Source organism: Equus asinus, chromosome 6, assembly GCF_041296235.1.
Source record: "Equus asinus isolate D_3611 breed Donkey chromosome 6, EquAss-T2T_v2, whole genome shotgun sequence".
Taxonomy (NCBI): Eukaryota; Metazoa; Chordata; class Mammalia; order Perissodactyla; family Equidae; genus Equus; species Equus asinus.
In genome coordinates, this window is record NC_091795.1 from 20,928,343 (window position 1) to 20,949,342 (window position 21,000).

General features: G+C 40.6%; 1 protein-coding gene across 1 annotated transcript; it reads right to left on the reverse strand.

The window, feature by feature from the left end:
* Positions 1-232: 232 nt before the first annotated feature.
* Positions 233-8,730, reverse strand: IL1A (interleukin 1 alpha). Its single transcript, XM_014852741.3, has 7 exons — positions 8,663-8,730; positions 7,966-8,020; positions 6,918-6,966; positions 5,784-6,006; positions 4,033-4,206; positions 2,896-3,017; positions 233-639 (listed from the first exon to the last, which is right to left on the reverse strand). Exons 2-7 carry the CDS (start codon positions 8,010-8,012, stop codon positions 442-444), a joined length of 813 nt encoding a protein of 270 aa, XP_014708227.2. The 5' UTR covers positions 8,013-8,020; positions 8,663-8,730; the 3' UTR covers positions 233-441.
* Between the last annotated feature and the right edge of the window lie 12,270 nt (positions 8,731-21,000).

The following is a 21,000-nucleotide window of genomic DNA, read 5'->3' on the forward strand; positions in this document are numbered from 1 at the left end:
TTTCAGTATTTGATTAAGGGTCCATCAGCAATGAAAAAGCAGAAGTTGAGCAGTTGAAATGAAATCCTGGGTCTATGGCTTCTCATTCCAGCTGCTATTGTGGGTATTTCTTAGTTTTCTCATGCCTTAGTTAATCCATCTGTAATATGGGTAAAGTCTTTTTAGTAGCCATGGTCCTCCCAAGATTGTTATGAAGAGTAATAATTAAAATGATTGGTACTTTGCAAAGTATAGGGTGTTCTTTAAATAATAGACAACATTATATGTTAATGTTGGTTCCACTAGACCTTGCTCCCTCTCTTACAAAGAGAGTAAACATTCATTTAGAATTACAGAGGCTCAGCACATGCTCAGCAAGTGACTGAGAGTAAAGGATTCGACTCCTTCATGTACATGGTACATACAGACTGTCAACACTTCACAAGTGAGTAGACTCCAGAGTCAAAACTGGTTGTCCAATATCTGAAAGTCAGTGATAGAGGGTTGCCCCCTTGCCATGTGCACCAGTTTTCCCTGCTGTGTGGCAATAAACAACTTTGGATGGGCAACCGATTTGAAGTAGTTCTTAGAGCCGTGACGTTCCCAGAAGAAGAGGAGGTTGGTCTCATCTTTGATAGTTTTGGGTGTGTCAGGCATCTCCTATGATAAGGAAAACAGAGATCTGTTAGCAAACAAGAAGATGCTAGAAAAAGAACTGAAGCTCAACCCCTTGGCATTTGGCCTTTGTGAAAAACATAGCACTGTAGGACCATGACTCTATAATATGATGATATAGCTTCTTCATTCATTTGTTCATTCAGCAAGCATTTATTACATGCCTATTAGATGTATGACCCAGTCTATTCATAATAGTTGATTTCCTTAGTTAACTGGAGAGAAATCCAAATTATTTATAAAGATTGCCAATGACACTAGTGTCTCACTGTATCCTCCCAGGTAGGGTGAAACATTGTTCTTGTCCTGCCTTTGGCATAGGCATTTTGCATCAAATCTGAGCACTAGCAATTCTAAGACCTGTAAACATTTTGATCTGTAAGTGTGTAAGTCATACTTTGAGAATTGAGAAGATAATTTACAATTTAGAGATGTTTATCTCTGTATTTAAGTCAACAATTGAGGGCTAAGAAAACCCCCAAACACACACACACACACACACACACAACTTCCTACATGTCAGCAGCTGAATCCTTTCAATACCATTTTTGACAATTGTGACCTCTTTAGACTGTACTCTTCTTGTGAGTATGAATAGAATCTCACAATACTTTCATGGAAAAATAAAATTCAAATTCTGATTCCAACTTGAGATGCTTCTTCTCTACTATTTTTAATTTGAAACAATGAAGTATCTTTTTGAGATTTCCTTAGGGTTTTCAATGTCAACAGGGATTTTGTTTCCCAAACCTATTCCTCTCCTAGTTTTTCCCATGTCAGTAAATGGAGTTTCTTCTCTTCCTCCTGTTGACTCTACCTCCAAAATAACCAGATTCTGTCTACCTCCTTCCACCTGTCTCACCACTCCCTACCTTCTAATTGTTATAACCTTCTAATTGGGCTCTTTGCTTTCTCTGTTGCCTTCCTTCTGATCTATTCTCCATTTTAGAAAATATAAGTAAAGTCAGGACACTTCCTTGTATGAAGCCCTTTAATGGCTTTTCATTGTACCTCAAATGAAATCTAAAAGCAAGGCTCTGTAAACACTAGCTTTTGCTTATCTTTCCTCTTTCTGAGTGCCCCAGCTCCCAGAGTGTTCTTTCTGATCTTTGAAGCTGGCCTGTAAGCTCTTGAAGCTCTAGGGCTGGGTGCACTTAGATCCTCGATTTAGAATGCCTACCCCACTCACCCCCTTGCATGGCATGCTGTCTCCTATCAGCAGCTCTCATCTCACAGGGAACTCTGCTCTTGCCACTCTATCTAAAGAGCACCTTCCCATTTTTTTCTATCTCAGCACCATGTTCATTTGCTTTATAGCCTCTTGTACTTTTGCTGGTTCTTTGGCTTGTCTATTGTCTGTGTTCCCAGAAGACTAAGTTCTATAAGGCTAGGGATTTTGGCTTACCACTGTCTACATAGCTGTTGGCACTATGCTTAAAAATTAGAAGGCTCTCAATAACTAACACTTGTTGAAGTAATTCATGAATGAAGTTATGCCCTACTCTGTAGACATCACATCACTTTCCTCTACTTGATCCAGGTAGAGAAACACATGCATCCACATAAATCCTAGTTGTGGGTGGGGAGGTTTGGATTACACGTTTACTGAATAAGAATCACTTATCAGTGGTGAAACCATCTAAGGTTGTAGTAGTCATGTGTGTGTGTGTCTATGTTTGAGGCGGAAGGTGGTCGTGGAGATGGGGCTGGGATCAAGGATAAAACTGGCACCAATGAAGAGAGAGAGAGGCACTGGAGTCAGAAGGCTAGGATTTGAGTCTTGGCTCCCAGCTTTTTGCTTTGTGCCTATTGGCAGATGATGAATCCTCTCTGACCTCAGCTGGCTTATTTGAGTTTCTTGGAGGCAGTTACCATTGTCCTAATGGTTACTGTTATTTAGGTCAGATAATAGATGTCAGTAAAGATCAAAGATGGATGGAATAAATGGGTACCCTGGGATGGGAGGTGAATAGGATCAGGCAGGGAAAGGAAAAAGAAGGAGGAAGGCAATTTACCTTTTATTCACTCTTACCCCCTCCATTTTACTCTTTCATGGATCCTGCCTAGAATTGTCTCTGGGGATAGGTGAGAAGTAGGATGGGGGGGCGGGGCAGGTGGGCAGGTGGGGACTGTGTTAGGAAGAGAAGAGAACTGTGCCACCCTGCTAGGGGTGTCTGCCTATTGAGATCATTACAAACATGTGGGATGTAAATGAAGGTAAGTTGGAGACTGAGGACAGACCTTTAGCAGTACGGGTTCATCTTCATTTTGGGCACTCACAAACAGTCGAGTTTTTGAGATTCTTAGAGTCACAGGAAGTTGAGAATCCTCTTCTGATGTATAAGCACCCATGTCAAATTTCACTGGCAAAGAGAAAAGCCAAAAAGAAAGTAAACCCATTGTACTTGTATAAGATCAAGTGTTTACATGGCTACTCTGTGTGTATGTGTGTAGTTAGGTCCCCAACTGTGGTGTAAGTACCTGGAGATCAGGAATGGAATTTTATACATCTTTGTATCCTTCACAATGTCTGACATATTTACTAGGCAGGTAAATACTTGGTTAATGTTTTTAGAATTTTCTATGTTGAGTGAATGATTGGGAGCTGAGTATTTGTTGAATCTCTTGTGATGACATTAGTGGGATAAGACCCTGCAATTTGTGAGGTCATGAGTAAAATGGATGGGTTTAGGGAAGCTGATGCACTCATATGTTGCTAATGATAGTGAAAAGTAGTTCAGTTTTCCTTAGAGAACAATGATTAATAAGAGCTGTAAAATTGCTTATGCTTAGGAACCCAGGAGTTCCACTTTTTGGATATGCTCCAAAGAAATAACCTCCTAGGGGAAAAACATACACAAAGATGTTTGCAATAGGGTTACTTAGAGCAAACCCAAAAGCATAGTAACATGATTGACTATTCTAGTGCCATTAAAACATTATTTACAATAGCCAAAATATATAAACAACCTAAGAAACCCAATGGATGAATAGATAAAGAAAACATGGTATATATATATACAATGGAATATTATTCAGTCATGAGAAAGAAGGAAATCCTGCTGTTCGTGACAAGACAGATGGACTTTGAGGGCATTATGCTAAGTGAAATAAGCTAGACGGAGAAAGACAAATACCATTTACTTTATGCTGCACTTAGTGCTCTGAAAGATAGGAGACTTCTCTCTTGTGGAGCTTCCAGACTTGGCTGAAGTGCTGTCTAAATGCCTGATATTTTTACCAGGGGTGAGGTGCTTCATCCTATTCTAGAAGAATTGTGCAAAGCTAGGAATCTAGAAGGTTTATTCTTTGAAAGCAGAAAGCTTAAAAGAAATACAGAAATAAAAGGAGGGGAGGGTGACACAGACATCCATTTACCTGCGTCGTCCAGATTATTTAATGCAGCAGTCGCAAGATATTGACCTGATGTGTCTCGAATTACACTTTGATTGAGGGCATCATTCAGAGTACACTGGCGGTTGATGATCCTCATAAAGTTGTATTTTGTATTTCTCTGGAAGTTGTAATGTACTGATCGGGGCTTGATGATTCCTAAAATCATTATTGCAAGTTCAGGTTAATGTCTAGGTACAAACACAGACGATATATCTGCTCTAATACAACATAGAAAGTAGCTATGGAAGGGACATTAGGAATATTCCAATCCAGGTTAGGAAACTGAGAGAGAAGTAAAATCACCCAGTCAGTAGTAGAATTGGTTCTAGGATTATCCCTGTGGTTACTTATTTGTTTCTTTATAAACTTCGATTCCTCAGGCAATAGTTTTATTTTTTAAGAGGTTATTTGTGCAACATTCTCATTTTTGGTTGTTTGGAGATTTCTAAGCAACCAGGAAGACTCCTAGTATTCCCCATATATATTTTCAAATGAATGCACTTTGAGAAAAAAATGAATCCATTAAGGATCAGGTATGTCACCGAGGGTGCAGGTCTAAATGTCTGCCACCTTTCTGAGCAGTGGGATGCATCCATAGCTTCCCAAATCCTCATGGCTCGGACTAATTCTACTTTCGGGAATCTGTTCTAAGGAAATAAATGGTGCTAGAAATAAAGATTTATTGATGTGGATGTTCATTGTCATATTTATAATAGTGGAAAATCGGCACTCTAAAATGCCCTTTATATATTGCTAAGTGAAAAAAGCTGCACATAAAACTGTATGTAGTGTGATTCACATAACTTTAAGCAAACTTGTTTGTGTGTGTATATATAGCAAAGACTTTAAGGAAAGTACCGTAGTGCTGGCAGTGGTAAACTCTTGAGTGGTAGCGTGGGTGATTTTTATTCTCTTTTTTTATGTTTTCTTGTACTTTCCAATTTTCCAGGTGAACATGTATTAGTGTTTAGCTGTTATCTTAACAATATTGGATTTATGTTTAATGTAGAGGCTTGTACGGTGAAGGCATGGGAGAAAAGTCATGATTTCTACAGTCAGATAGAAGTGAAGTTGGTTTGAGGCTCTACCACTTACACACTGTGTGAGTTTGGTCAGGTTACTATCTCACTGAACTTAATTTCCTCATGTGTAAAATGAGAATGTAGGGTTGTTGTGAAGGTGAGAGATAATACAGCCATTGATAAGAGAGTAGTGTTGGCAGTATTAACACAGGTAGTAGTAGTAATACTAACAACAATAATAGCTAACATTTATTGGGTATTTACTATTTGCCAGGCATTGTTCTAGTCTAGAAGCTTGCAGGTATTGACTCATTTAACCTTCACAACAAGTAGGGACTCTGATTATCTCCATGTTGTAGTAGAGGAAACTGAAGCACAGAAAGGTTAAGTAAGTTATCTAAAGAGGTATAGTTAGTGTTTGGAGGAACAAAGCTTGTAAGTGGTCACCCACTAATAGTATTTGACTGCTTTCTGCCAAAAGGCTAAAAGTCACATGACCTTTACAATATGGCCGTGGAATGAGCATGTGAACAGATATTCTAGACTCAGGCCACTGCTGCTCTTGCCCTGCTGGAAAGGGTAGAAATTAATTTTCCTTCCTTATAGTTACCAGACTAATACCTGGTTGCCCTCTTGTTACTCTGATTCTAGGTTTTATTTCCATTTGCTTAAAAATGGAAAACAAGGATATAATTGCACTCGATCCCTTACCTTCTTCTGGATCATTGGCAATGGCTTCCAGGTCATCATTGGTGATGAACTGATTTAAACTCAACCGTCTCTTCTTCAGAGTCTTCCCGTTGGCTGCCACCAGCACCACGCTCTCCTTGAAGTTCAGCTTGGATGTCTTAGAGGTTTCAGAGGTGCTCAGAGACATAAATGTATCCATGCAGTCCTCAGGAAGTGGGTCATAGCTTGCATCATAGAAGGATTTCTGTGAGGAAGGAAAATGGAAACTGAGAGGCTGCCCATGGCCATAGAATGAGACTCCTTTCAGTAGGAGTTTTTTTCAACAGGCTTAGTGAGAAGGATCTCCATTTTGGTCTTGGTTAATCTATGTTTCATCAGTCTTCCCCCGCACCCCTTTCCTTTCTTCCTTTCAGGATTTTCCTGAAAGAATGTAATCTCTTGGGAAGTCTTTATCATCATCTGCAGACTCAAAAATGAGATATTGTAATGAAACAGGTTTACAAGTGCTCTAAATGAGTGGTAGCCTTCCAGTTAGTTCCCCCTCAGGAGGTTAAACATCTACTTGACAGCACTCAAATAATTTAGAAATACTCCTCTTGGAACAGCTTTTACAGCCAGTACCAAAGACGTACAAAGCAGTACTTATACTGGCTATTTGTGGTCTCCTAGCAAAATAACACAGCTTGGTGAGTAGCTGCAAACTTCTCACTTTTAATTGGCAAGCTTTCTCCACCTCAGCTTCATGGGCTATTATGTTTGGAGGGCTATCTCTAACCTGGGGTGCTGGTGTCAGAGTGGATGACCACAATATATCATTTCAGGAGGCAGATCCCTAGTGAAGTGGCCTAAAGGAGCTGTCTCCCAGTATGGCATAACTAATATTCTGATGAAGCCTGGCCCAGGAGACTTCAGTTCTTGGGGTTTCAGGATAGTTCTGCTCTGTTCTGGGAAAACCTGGTGAGCGTGAAGAATGCCATCAACTATTAATGTAGAGAGGCAATTGGTCTTGCTTATAATGAAGAAATACATGTCTCTGTATCTCTACTGAGAGTAAAACAAAAAGCATCTAGGGTTCAAGCCATTGCTGTTCTCTTCAGGTGGAGAAAATACTGCATAAGAATGGCAATCCCATAAGAATTACAGTCATTTGCTTACCTGAGTCAGAGAGAGATGGTCAATTTCAGAACTGTAGTCTTCATTTTCACTGTCAAACAAGATGATAAGAATGTCATTCTGTTTGTTATATCATTATAGTCACTGGGCAACGTATTTTAATGACCACATTAGCTTTGAGTAACACATAGACACATGGCCATTACTGTCATCGTTGAAAATTAAGGACTTCTATACATACACATACATACAGTAATTTGTATCTCACTAATTTGGAGTTAGTAATCATCAGGATAGGCCTTGAACTTTACCTGTGCTTTATCTATAAAAATGAGGCTTGACTAACAAATTGAAGAGTTGTAATTGAATTTCAGGGAAAAATATTAAGCTCCTCAAGAGAGATGTACTTTTGAAGCACCTCCTTCTAACTTTAACCAAATAGATCATGTGTTACACATTGCTTTCATGTATTCACTAAAACAGATTTAATAATTTGTACTTGGCAAACTATCCAGGCAACATTTTGATAGCCTAGTTTGTGTTAGTATATATTAATGGGTAATGGGAGAACCATGTTTGTTTAAAGTGTTCTCTAATTTTAACTTTTCATTCATTTACCTTTCTCCTGTGTTTGAATGATGTTTGACTGTGTATGTGTATTCATATGCTCAAATTGCTTTGGAACCATTTCCTATTCCAGATGGAGATCGAGGAGTTTTCCTGAGAATGGTTTCTCTCTCTGATAGTCCACTGAAGCCCATTACTGTCCATCAGAGCATGTATCACTACAGAGAGTGAACCCAACTGAGGCCATGTCTAAGTAGACATTGAAATTCACTAGGACTCAGCAGACCTTAAAAATAATTTTTCTGAAATGGCTGTCTCCCTGTCAATGTCATCTCAGTTTAACATGCTGGATGCTCACTCAGTTCCCCTGGGTCTTCACTGAACCTTCCCTGACTTCAGAGGTAGGACACATCTGTATAGCCTCTGCCATTCTGACTCCATACTGGTCGCTGTAACTCCTAGCTGGATTCTAATGCGCCTTGATCCCCTCATTAAATTACAAGACATGGAATCTATTTCCTACCTGTAACAGTTCTTCAGGTCTTCAAAGAGGTCAGGGACTTTCGCCATCTTGATTTCTGCAACAGAGAACACCAGTCGCTGTCAGTCTAACCAGCCTCTGAACCAGATGCCTGCAAGGGTAACCACCTCCTCTCTGTGCTTCTGGAGAAACTTGATGAATGACTTAGCCTATGCTCAGCATTTTCCTCATTCTTCTTTTCACTCACTTAAAGTATTTGCATATACATATCTGCCTCCTCTATTAGATTTAAAACTTCTTTTAGAATCTTGGTATCCTTTATGTGCCCAACCCAATGCATTACACATAGTAGGCATTCAACGAAAGTTTAGATAAGTTAAAAAAAAGAAACCCACAAGAATGAGGTATTTGCCTTACACAGATGCAAGAGAGAGACAGAGTTGGAAATTTCCAGTTTTCTCCTAGTAGTTTTTGGTAGTAGAGATTCCCTCCAAGGGAAGACTCGGTTGCACCCACCAATGCCTTCATATAAATCCAATTTCTCTGTCCCTCTTGGTTCCCCATCAGTAGAAAGAATTACTTTCTGAAAGCTGACTGTGATTCCAGCTCACCACCAAACCAAGGAGGGACAAGAAAGGAAGGAAGAGGCTTTAGCTTCAGAGAAGGCAGTTTGAGAGATAACAGCCAAGGAGAAAAACAAACATTATTTTAAAAGCCAAAGATGTAATAAGGACGATACCTTTGCCGACTCAAGTGCCAGTGAAATGACTCCCTCTCTGCCTGGAGACTTAGCTCGAGTCAGGCTTCTGTGCTTTTATCTTCTTTGGAGTAGGCGTGGCCATGAGTGCGTCATGGGGAATTTACAGGGAAGAATTCTGTTTTGTATTTTTTTATGTTCATTCAACCTTATACTGACCAAAATAATGATAGATTATATACTTGATAATAGTGTTGTTTGCAGAGATTCCAAGAGTTTCTGACTTGGCTCATTTATTTATTGCTCTGCTCTAAACAACTGTAAACATGTGGTCTTAGAAAAAGGGAAGAAGAGCAGGAAACTTATTAAGTTTCTAAAAATATGTGGTGAGAGAGGAAGGGAGCAGTCCTAAGATAAGAATTATGGATGGATAGAGTTGGAGAGGGGCTTAGGAGCTGTAGTTTGTATTTTGGCTTAATTTGTTTAGTGCAACCCAGGGCTAAGTATGAATTGACAGAATACTTGGCAGCCCCTGGCAGCCTAGGAGTGGCCCTTGAGGGAAGATGACCAATCTTTTGTGAAGAGGGAGCTTTGCTTGAACAGGCATAAATCACTCTGAATATGGGGTGACAATCTCCTGGTTAGGGCAGGGTAGGGAAGACAAAAGTGATACTCAACCACCAAAGTCTTAATCCCCTGCTTCTCTGAACCCATTCCTTACAGAATGACAGTGCTTCAGGAGAGAACTCTCAGCCTTGGCCACATTATAGCAAAGTGGCCCTGGTCTTCTCTAAGATAAACCCAAGGTGTGTGAAGATAGCTGCAGACTCAGGGAGGTATAGGCAAGGCCCCAGCCAGAAGCCAGTGGCTGGATTCAAGAATGGAGATTGGAGGAAAGGAAGGGACTCTTGAATATGACACTATAGCAGTGTTGCCTGGCTGTTATCATCAAAGACTTTTTCAGTACTTGAGGCTAGCCCAGTTCAGGGGGTAGAACACCAGACTCTTAGCAGGTAAATGTTTCAGGCTTCCTGGTTGGAGTTTAAGCCATGTAAATTTTAAATAAAGAAGCTAGATGGGAAAAGAAGGTAGAGGAGGAAAAAACTGCTAAAGAGGGAAAGGCAAGGCACTGCAACACAACATGGTATAAAAAAGCAAAAAAGCTCAGAACTGGGGGTAAAGTGGCTTGTGTGAGTTGGGTAAAGTATTCTCTCTGGTCTTGTTTAACTTTAAATAATGGGTTTGGTTAGATGAACATTAAGGTCTATCCTAGGTGCAAAATCTCTGATTCTGATTCTATTGCCCAGTCCACTTCTTCCTGGTCATAGACTTGGTGTTACAATAGTTATAAACAAGAGCCACAGAAATAACTGGTATCCTGGTTGTGGGCAATGTAAATGTAGGACCAGATTGGGCTACAGCTTGAATGTCTCAGGATGGATTCTTGTATGAGCAATGATGGTAGACAATGCTCTACGTCCATGGTTCCCCTTCAGGCAACACAGAAATATTAATCCTGGTCACCCCCTCTGCCTCCCAGAGATCTTGAGAGAACTATTACTAAGAAACAATTGCAAAGCACATTGTGAACGTGGGCTGCCATGGAGATGCAACTAAACAAAAATAATAACAACACTAATAATGGCTTCTGTCACTTGGGAATCTATATAGTCATCATTGTAACACCTTAGTTCACCAAAGAAAATATAGTTCTTATGAAAATATTGGTTTGAAAACTTCAACAGGGAGGAAATTTTCAGGTGAAGGCTTCCAGTGAAACCCTAAAGATATTTAGTTTCTGGGAGGAATATGTAGCGTCTCTTTGGTAATCCAGGAAAACACCCTTGGTTCCACCATTAGCGGTAACACCCATCCTGGCCTATGCCACTCCTCTGTTGTAGAGAATTCCCCAAATGTGCTTGGTTGGATTTCTCAAGGAGAATTTGAATTTTTTCTGGACAGCCAACTCAGTTTGGGGTCTCACCTAACTTTTTCCTTCACGTGACCTTCATGGAAACTGGTTTTTAAAGGAAAAACAATATGGGTGAGATTTAGAGAGTGAGTGGTCCTTGCTTTGTCTTGGGGAGCCTACTTTTCTGTGAGTGTGAGCCCAGGTTGCTTTATATGTAAGCCTTATCACCAGACCACCTCTTTCTGGGAAACGGAGAGAGGAACATGCTAGGTAGAGTTCTACTGGAGCCCAAAGGGTATTTGGGGGCTGTTCTGTTTCAAGGACTTTGGGTGGCTTCATGCATCTACCACTTGACTCTGAGGAAGCCTCCAAAACTCTTCTTTAGTCAGTTTCACCTAAATCATTCAGAAAAAAATTTACTATGCGCTTGTTCTGTACCAGGGGTTTTGTTAGGCATCAGTATTTTTCTTTCATGATTCACAAAGTTAGATATGCAAGATGAGATGATATATTTTGGTAGGTGACTGGATATGCTTTATAAGCTTGGAGGTTGTGGGTCCAAAGAGTCAGGGTGATGCTTTTCATCTGAAAACTGCTTTATAGGCCTGGCCAAGTGGTTAAGTTCGTGTGCTCCGCTTCAGTGGCCCAGGGTTTTGCTGGTTCAGATCCTGGGCATGGACATGGCACCTCTTGTCAGGCCACGCTGAGGTGGCATCCCACATGCCATAACTAGAAGGACCCACAACTAAAATATACAACTATGTACTGGGGAGATTTGGGGACAAAAAGCAGAAAAGAAAAAGAAGATTGGCAATAGTTATTAGCTCAGGTGCCAATCTTTAAAAAAAAAAAAGAAAGAAAACTGCTTTATAGTTCACAAAGAGCTCTCACCTGCCCTGTCATGCTGGCTCCTCACTTTATGTACAAGAGGTAGTGATTACTATCCTCTTTCATAGCTGAGGACCCTTGAAGAGGTGAAGTGACCAGCTGGCGGTGACAAAACTAGCAGAGCCAGCACTTGAACTCAGGTTTCTGATTACAAGTCCAATCTTTTCTTCCCACTGCATGTAGATGCTCGAGTCTCATATCACCACCAACACCAAGTGACAGGGCTGAAATTGATCATCCTGAAAGGTCTTTCCTGCCTCAAACACCCTATCATTTGGTGATTCTAGGATTCTTTGTTTCAAAAAAGCATAAAAATGAAATGGTTTGAAATACCCACCCCTTCTTCTTCTCCAATGAAATCTCATTTTATTCTGTGACATACAGGAAAAGGTTGAAGGTGATCAACTTAACTGAGTACATGGTCAGTGGTGGAGTCTGGATATGGACTTTAGTCATGCTCCTGCTATTGTATCATGAAGACAAGAAACATCTGTAAACATCTTTGGAACCAACTTTAAAATCATTGCACATAGTTGGATCTGACAGGATTGCTTGATTGAAGAGAGAAATACAACTTCTGCAAATTTTCAGGGGATTCAATTCTTTCTTTTTAGGTGGTAGAAAGCATCTTCAGAGGAATAAAGTCTGCATAAACCATCACATGCAGAGACAGTTGAGCCTTTTGTCTCAACTCATGTGCTATTTAGTTATAATCTGCTTTTAAATTCCATGGAAGTTAGTGGGAAGGAGGAAAGGACCTAACATGTAACATAGTCTTCCATGTTCCAGGTGTTATCTCACTTAATTATCAATCTCTCATTTAATTATTCGCTCATTTAATCCTCTCATCAAACCTGTGGGGCAGGTATTCTTATCACATTTTACAGAAGAGGAAGTCAAGGTCCAGGGAGATTAAGCAATCTGTCCAAGGTTGCGAGATCACCAAATTGCCAGAATGGGATTCAGACACCAGAGCCTAGGCTCACGAGGTCGTCTTTTTCTTAATGTGACCTCTTCCTTTCCTTTACTCTTTTTAATTTCTAGTTTTTCTGCTTTGTCTTATTAGTCTGTTGAAGGACCTAGAATGACATGTGGGAGAGGGAGGCACCTCAGACACTCTAGATTAAAATTTTATCTTGTGAAAGAGGAAACAGACTCAGAGAGGGGAAGTGCTAAGGTCCCAAGGTCACATGGAGAGTTCATATGAGAGTGGGAATAAAAATGAAAACTCACTGTTCCTCGATTGCTAATTCAAATATTCTACTATCTTGTGACACTGGCTCTTCAGTAAAGAGGGGGTAAGATGAAGAAATAATCTCTCCCTTGGCTTCTTACCCATAAGTAAAAAAGGGGGTAAAAAGGATGAAACCCCATCCATGAGCAAAACCAGCTCTGGTTCCTGCTCTCCTGGAAGCTGACAGTGGATGTTCATCACTAATCCCCTCAATGAGTATATAAGTACTAACTGAGATAAGTGTACAAGGGCATCTAACAGAGAAGCCAGGCTTAGACTAGGAGTGGGTAATTCAATGGGGAGGGAAGTGGGAACATTCCAGGCTGAGCAAAGGCCATGCAGGTCAAATAAATGAAAGTAGGGCATTGAGGCTGGAGCCCAGAGATGGGGGAGCTGAGAGGGTCACAAGATGAAGATGAGGAGGGAGGCAAAAGCCGGATGGACAGGGCCTTGTGTAGACCCCCACTAAGGTCTTTACCCATTCGACTTTGGGTAAACTTTGGGCAAGTGCTCTGGGAACTTGGAGAGCTGAGGGATGGCTTGGAGTGGATGGAGGAATTCAAGTTGGAGGAAGCCTGCGGCAGGATGGGACTGCTTCATGTTGAGCCACCGAATCCCCATTTAGCTGTGATCCCCTCTCTTAGCCTTAGCTCATTTATTCCCTAATTTACGTGCTTTTTTCTTTCTAAATCCTTTCTCTCTTTTCTTGAGATGGTGGTTAACAGGGCTGTGCCCCCTCTTTGACTTCTCCCTTGGCTTTGTGTCCTTCTTTTTGTCTTTCTCAGACTTTAAAAATCAGAGTTCATCAGAAAGCTTCCTGTATGGCAACAGTCATGTCTGTGCCTGTCTCTCACTTTTCTTCTTGCTGCTAGTAGTAATTCTCTAATCAGAAGAGTATTTTAAAGAAATTCCCCTTCCTTTTGAGTCATTTGCCTCATTGGAGTCATAGTTATCTCTGGTCTGAACTTGTTTCTCAATTAAAAAAATAAGTTGCATTACTTTTTTGGATTCTAGAATATGTTTATTAAATACTGCTAGGGAAATATAAAACATATAAAGAAGAAAATAAAACCCACAAAAAATTAAATAACTACAGGTATTCACTATTATTATTTTGGTGTATTTCCTTTCAGTCTTTCTTTTTTCAAAGCATATGTAGATTTGTTTTTATACAAATGGGATACTTTGAGCATTTTGATATTTGCTTTCCTGAAATCTAGAGAACATATATGTGGTAGACTGGGATCACTAAATGTCCACCAGTTTGTTTATGGGATTACTTCATAAATGTCTGTCTTCATTTTCTGGTCTCCCTTGCAGTTAGATTAGAAGCACATGGTTTGTTCTGGCCAATTCACTGTGAACAGGAAGTGATACGTAATGTGTTACATTTCTAGCTGATGCAATCAAGGGCAGCTGTGTGCCTCCATCATCTCCAACTTCCTCTGATGCAGTAACTTTGGAAGTCACATATTCCAGATGGTGTGGCTACAAATGGATGAGGTGTGGCTGCAAAGGTACGAGACTAGAACAGCCTGCATTAAACTTTGCATGAGTAAGAAACAAATCTTTAGCTAAGTCCTTGAGATCTGAGAGTTTATTACTGTGGTATAACCTAACCTATTCTGATTACTACTATGTATGACTGTCCTTCCCTTTTCTAACACAAACTTCAAGGTGACATGCACTTTATCTCAAAATTCCTCTTTCACATAATTGGTTCCTTCTTAGATAGAATTGCGTCTAGGTTAGTATTGCTCTCGTCAAATTCTCCACTCTCTGGAAGATTAATTTTCCAATAAGGCAAATTAAGAACCTAATAAGATGCCTTCATTTTGGCCAAATTCTGATTCCAGATATAAAGATATATTAGCTGTGAAAATGGCAATAATAAAGTTGGTACTGTTGAGTTAACATCCCGGGTACAAATCATATTATAATTACACTAAAAATCTAACGTTTATACGGTACTTTACAGTTTTTCAAAGCACTTTTTAGAAACATCAATACAAGAATTTTCTGTGATATCAGGATGACTTATTATGTATGCAAATAGTCAATAGCAAAGTTCCTATGCCCCGCGCACAGTTCTCTCCTCCCTCATTTTGGAATGAACTCCTGACTGCTGGGGAGGATGGGCCCCTGATTAGAGCAATTGTGGCACAGAGTGGGGAGTGGCAGGTGTGGCACACGGTGTGCTTGGAGAGGCAAGAGAGTTAGATCTGGCTCTGACTCTAACCAGCTGTGTGACCTTTGGCAATTCCTGCACATTTCTGGGCTTTCCTTATTTGTAAAGGAGGAGGTTGGACTGGATGACTACTGAGGTTCTTCTGGCCCTGGCTGTCCATTCCATATTTCATGACTACCTGAACATGACCATGTTCTGCTTTATGGCACCTCTGTGCTCTTGAAATATAGTTGGTTACATAGTGCCCACTCTCGACTCGTTCCTTGCTATCCTTTTGTAGAATCTTTCTCTGTCACATGTACAACTGAGTCACAAATAGATACATGCTTTTTAATTACTTTAATGTCAATTTTAACTTTGTTACTCTGAGTAGAAATAGAAATAAATTCCTTTTCTAGTACAGAAATATGTAACAGTTGCTGGTAAATTAGAAGGAAATGGCATTTTTATCCCATCTGTTAAGTGATGATGACTTAGTCTTGTTTTCTAGAAAGCTTGATATACATGAGGGACCATCTAGGGACTTTATTACCCTCAATAAAAGGAAGTTTAGGTTTCTGAGTTGAAAGCCTAGACACATTTTGGAGTATTTTGATTAAAAAAAGAAACATCCAAGGAAGAATATGATCTTAATTTTCCCTTTTCTGCACTCTTGCATCCATGATGTCTTAGTGCTATCCCCAGTAGGCCATTGTATCCTCTGCTGGGTTGCTCAAAGGCCCTATGGCTCCCCTGGGAGAGAAAGAGCACACTGAGAGAGCCTGGACTCAGCAGGAGGACCTGGGGGTAGAGGGGAGCAGGTGTTCCTATAGAGTACAGCTCTGCAAAAGCTTCCTGAAGCCAGCTTGGCAACCTCCTTCACAGTTCCATCGTGTGTAAGGCATTGTATCAGAAGCCATGGGGAAAGAGGTGGCAAAGAACTCCACTTGCCCTTAAGCTTAGAACTTGTGGGGAAGACCTGTGCAGATTACTGATAGTACAAGCAGAAAAAAGGAATGTTGCAATAGAGACACAGCAGACAGACAGGAAGGAAGTGACTGAAGTGAACACAGAGAATTAGGGAAGATTTCATGGAAGCTGCATTTGAGCTGTGTCTTGAAGAGTTAGATTTGAAGTGGAGAATGGATATTCCAGGCTGAGGAAACAGCGTGAGTACAAGCATAAGGCATAACATTGCGTGTCTGTGTCTCCTATTTCGTGGCCTTGAGCAGGTTACTTAACTTTTAGAGCTCTGGTTGCCTCATCTGTAAAACTGGGCTAACAATTTTTACTTCATAGGGTTTTGGAAGGATTAAATGAGATTCTTTTTGTGAGAGTGTTTACTTTAGTGTTAGTTTCCTTTCTCCTCTCCCCAAATGTCCAACATTCTCCCTTTGCTCAGGCTGTTTCCCTTTCAGGATATTTTCCCCTTCCTCTAACCGTGAAATTTAGATCTTTCTTTACTATGCTAGTGTAGACCTCTCCTTGACATAGAATGGAAAGCATAGATTTGCTGCAGGGAATTTCAAATGTGGCTAGCCAAAAATCAGGTTATAGTCAAAGGAATTCTAAGTAGAATACAAGCTTGTCTACACTCACAACTAGAATATACAACTGTATATGCTGGGGGGCTTTGGGGAGAAGAAGAAGAAGAAGAAGAAGAAAAAAAAAAGAAAATTGGCAACAGATGTTAGCTCAGGGGCCAATCTTTAAAAAAAAAAGAATACAAGCTTGTCTATAGTGGGTATAGTAGGCTGGAAGAATTATTAAAGGTTATCAATTCATGCGTTCATTCATAGAAGATGGGGATCATACTTGGAGCTGAGGACTGAGTAGTGATTAAAACAAACATGGTTCTGAACCTCATGGAGCATCTCTGCTAGCAGAGAAGCCATATTTTGCACATATGATCACTAATGTGGAGGTTATTAAGAAAGAATTAGTATGGGATGCTATGGAGATCTATGTAGGGGAAAGGGGAGAACCTAATCTAGTCTGAAAAGTCATAGAGAGTCTCTTGAATAAGGTAACATAATGGATAAGAAGGGTAGGATTTAGCCAGATGAAGGTGCAAGTAGATGTAGGGAAAGAGATTTGTGTCTCAGGCAATGGGAGCAGCATGTGCAGAGACTAGAAGCTACGCACATGCTAGAAGGGTCATGTTCTATTAGAGAAACTGAAAAAGGGCCAGTGTAGCAGAAGCCAAGAGAGTGAGGGGCAAAGTATCATGAGATGAGGCTGAAGAAGTAGGCAGGGCCAGGTCATGGGCAACCTTGTAAACAAGTTAAGGAGATTATATTTATCCTGAGGGCAGTTTTGAGGTGTTTTAAGCAGGGGAGTGGCAAAATTAGGCTTGTGTTTTTAAAAGATCTATATGGATTCTAAAGGGGAAAGAGCAAATGTGGGAAGAAGGCTATTGAATCATCCAGGTGAGGATGGCTTGGACTTGGGTGGTGGCAGTGAAGATGGAGAGAAGCAGATGTATTTGGGTTATTAGAAGGTTGAATCAACACAACTTGGTGATTGGTTAGACGTGGGGTATGAGGAAGATAGATGGCTCAAAGAAAAGTGCTCACTTAGATGGATGAGGTATTTGAATTATACATGTTCTGGAAGGAGCAGTGAGGAATACCAAAGCACTATATTCTGAGAGAAATGACAGATTTGGAGAAAATGAGGTGGAATGTGAGGAGCCTGTGGGGCAAATCCAGTGGGAGTTGCATGCATGAGTTTGGAGCACAGAAGAGACAATGGGCTAGAACTAGTGATGTGGACTCCTTAGCAATGGAAGTCTTGGAGCGAGTGAGAGGGCCTGGGGAGGATGTGGAGCAGCGAGGCACAAGCGCCAATCAGAGGGTGTGCACGCAGGAATGGGCAGGTAAGGGCCACTAAGAAGCAGAAGCCCAGGGAAGTAGGGAGGAAACATGGAGTGTGTTGTCATGGGAGTCAAGGGATCTGACGGCTCTGGTCCATCCACGTGGAGATACAATGGATGTGCCGCACACTTCCCAGTGCAGCTGAAATCATCTCCGGTTTCTCATTGGCATTCCTTGTTGCTCCTTCCAGCTTGTTTCAGCACTTTCTTTTCAGTCACCCAGTGTTCTATTCTGTTCCCAGCTCTTTCATAACTTAGAGGAAAGTGGTCTGATAATCTTTGATGCAAAGTTTCTAGGACCTAATATGGTGCAATTTGCAGAATTTGTGTCTTTTATTTATTTATTTGTTTATTTATTTTTTGAGGAAGATTAGCCCTAAGCTAACATCTGCCACCAATACTCCGCTTTTTGCTGAGGAAGACTGGCCCTGAGTGAACATCCATGCCCATCTTCCTCTACTTTATATGTGGGACGCCTGCCACAGCATAGCTTGATAAGCAGTGCATAGGTCCGCACCTGGGATCCAAACTGGTGAACTGGCCGCCGAAGCGGTACATGCGAACTTAACCGCTGCACCACAAGGCCGGCCCCACATCTATGTCTTTTAAAAGAAGAGCTTGGAAAAAGCAAGGTCTTACCTTGGGCCTGGGAACTTTGCTTTTGTGAGGGCTACTAACCCACTGAGAAAAGTACATACATGGGCATTAAGGTGTATTGTAGTTTAAAATTTTAAAAATTAAGATTGGGCATCATAATACTTTATTCAGCATTTGAATAAACATCCCTAAATCCAGTTCAGACTAGAGGTAGAAGAGGAGAGAATTAACAAAATATTTAAGAGAGACATGGAGCTGTGTCAGAGTAAGGAGAAAAGATTTGAGAGGTACGTGGGGTGGGACCAAAATGTGGTGGGCCTAGCTAAGTATAATATTTGGACTTTCATTTATGAGTGATGAGTAACCCCTGGAGCATTTTGAGCAGAGCAATGAGTGATGCAGAAGATTCTGACAGAGATGAACTCGACAGATTAGCACAGGAAGTGAGTGAAGCTGGGAGAACAGTCTGCTCCTCTAGGTGAAAGGTGAGGAGAGCCTGGGCTGAGGGAAGCAGTGACGGGACCAGTTGGAGGGAAAGGTCTTCCCCGTACAGGCAAGGAAAACTGACACGATGGGTTCTGGGTGTGCAGGAAAGCAGAAAGAGGACTCTAGAATGACATCAAGATCTTGAGTCTGGACAATAGAAATAGAGAAGTTTGGAGGGGGAATTGGAGAGGAAAATGATGATTCAGCCTCTAGACAGTTTGAGTCACCATATATGTTAGTCTTAACTGAATAGATAAGCCTTCCCCTGATTTCCCCATGTTAGTTAGTTCTGCATTCTCTGTGGGCCCTGGGAATTTCTATAGAGCTGAACCTGTGGCCTTGCAGAGTGTGGAAAGAAGGATTTCGTAGAAACAAAGTAGAAAGACGGGAAGTGACATATTCATTGTCTCACAGGTTTGAGGGAGGAAATAGGGTCATCTGAGTTTTCAGTCTAAGATTTCCTCAAATGCAGCCTGAAAGGCCGTGGATTACGTGTCAAAGCCCAACTTCTGGTATTTACAACCAGTGGGTGAAGTGTGGATTAATTAATAAGTGGGGTTTGGGAACCCATAAACCATTTGGAAAAATAAAATACGGAAAAATTACATTTTCTTCTTCATACTAAATTAAATTCCAAATAAATTAAAAGCTTGAACATAAAAAAATGAAACCATAAAATTACCAGAAGAAAATAAAGGCAAATATTTATATAATCCTTGGGATAAATTTCCTTAGGATGAATTTCTAAAAGTGGAATTTATGGTCCAAAGGCTTATGGTACTTTATTGCCAAATTACCTTCCAGGAAGGTTGTGTCCCTTTACACTGCCACCAGCATTGTATGAAAGTGTCTACTTTCCTACCCTTTTCACCAGTGCTCACTATTTATACTTTTCAAAAATTTTATTAATTTTCTGTTACTGGCTTTTACTCTTTTTTATTGAAGGTGTTCAACTTTTTATTGTTAGCTTTTAAGAGCTCTTCATAAAATAATGTAAACTCATCGACACTGATGAAGTAAATATGTTTTCTTCCATTTTGGTCTTCATTTCAGTTGCTGAACCATATATGTTTTATGATTCCATTTTATAAAAACGAATAAGACTGGTTGGATATATACCAATATGTCAATAACAGTAATATTTTGGTGGTAGGATCACAGATGTTTTTGATTTTCTTTTTTGTGCTTTTCTTTATTTTTAAAGTTTCTGCAAGTAATGTATTTTACTTTTGTTATAACAAGAAAAACATTTAAAATATTTTTGAAAACATTAAGACAACATTTAAAACATTTAAAAAATGTCTCCCCCAATTGCTTATGAAAATTTTACAAAGATCTTCCTCTGGCCTTCAGTTCTTGGGAAAATTCTCTTCTGGTCTCCTGAAGTGGGGGTACTCCTCTCTGCATTGGACAGCTTGGTAGTTTTTTGGGTAGTCGCTCCCGTATAAAAGTCCTTCCAGTCGGTCCCTCGCCAGCTGAGCTGACCCCATGCTTGCATTACTTAATATTCTGGGAAATCTTTCTGTCCAGCCCTCACCACTATAATTGAGCCAGGCCCTGGAACTCGTTACTTTATTACCATCCACTTGTATTCTCTTAATGCAAATCTCTATTAAAGTCTAATTCGGCATTTCCTGTCCCAACTCTTCAGTTTCATTAAACAAAGACTTTAGAAAACTCCTAGTATATGCCTAGACCTTCTACCTTTTAGAATTTTGAGCTGTTTTCCTCAGGGGTAGGAGTAATACCTTCTATTGCATTCCTGCAATGATGAGGGTCATTCAAAAGATGGGACACCTGTAACTTTGTGAAGCAGCTCACTCTACAGCTGGACAGCTCTCTTATTAGAATGTTTTATCTTCTGGTGAACCAAAATCTGTGAGCCCCTCTGTGAATTCCATCTGTTTATCCAAGGTATGTCCTCAAAGACGCATGAAGTTCTGACACAAGAGGAGAGCCCTTCAGGAATGTGATGACATCTCTTACGTGCCCTCCTGAGTCTTCTCTAACTGCTCCTCACACAACTTGTTTCTTAGACCCCTCGTTGAGCTGATCACTCTCCCCAGTACAGGCTTAGTGTGCCCAGGGACCTCCTGAAATAGGGTTGACTCCTAAATAGTCTGGGTGTGAAGGACCCCGTGGGCTTACTTTCTGCTTCTGATGGATTGTGTCTTAGTCACTCTCCATTGGAGCAGAGGTGAACCACACTTTTCTTCTTTTA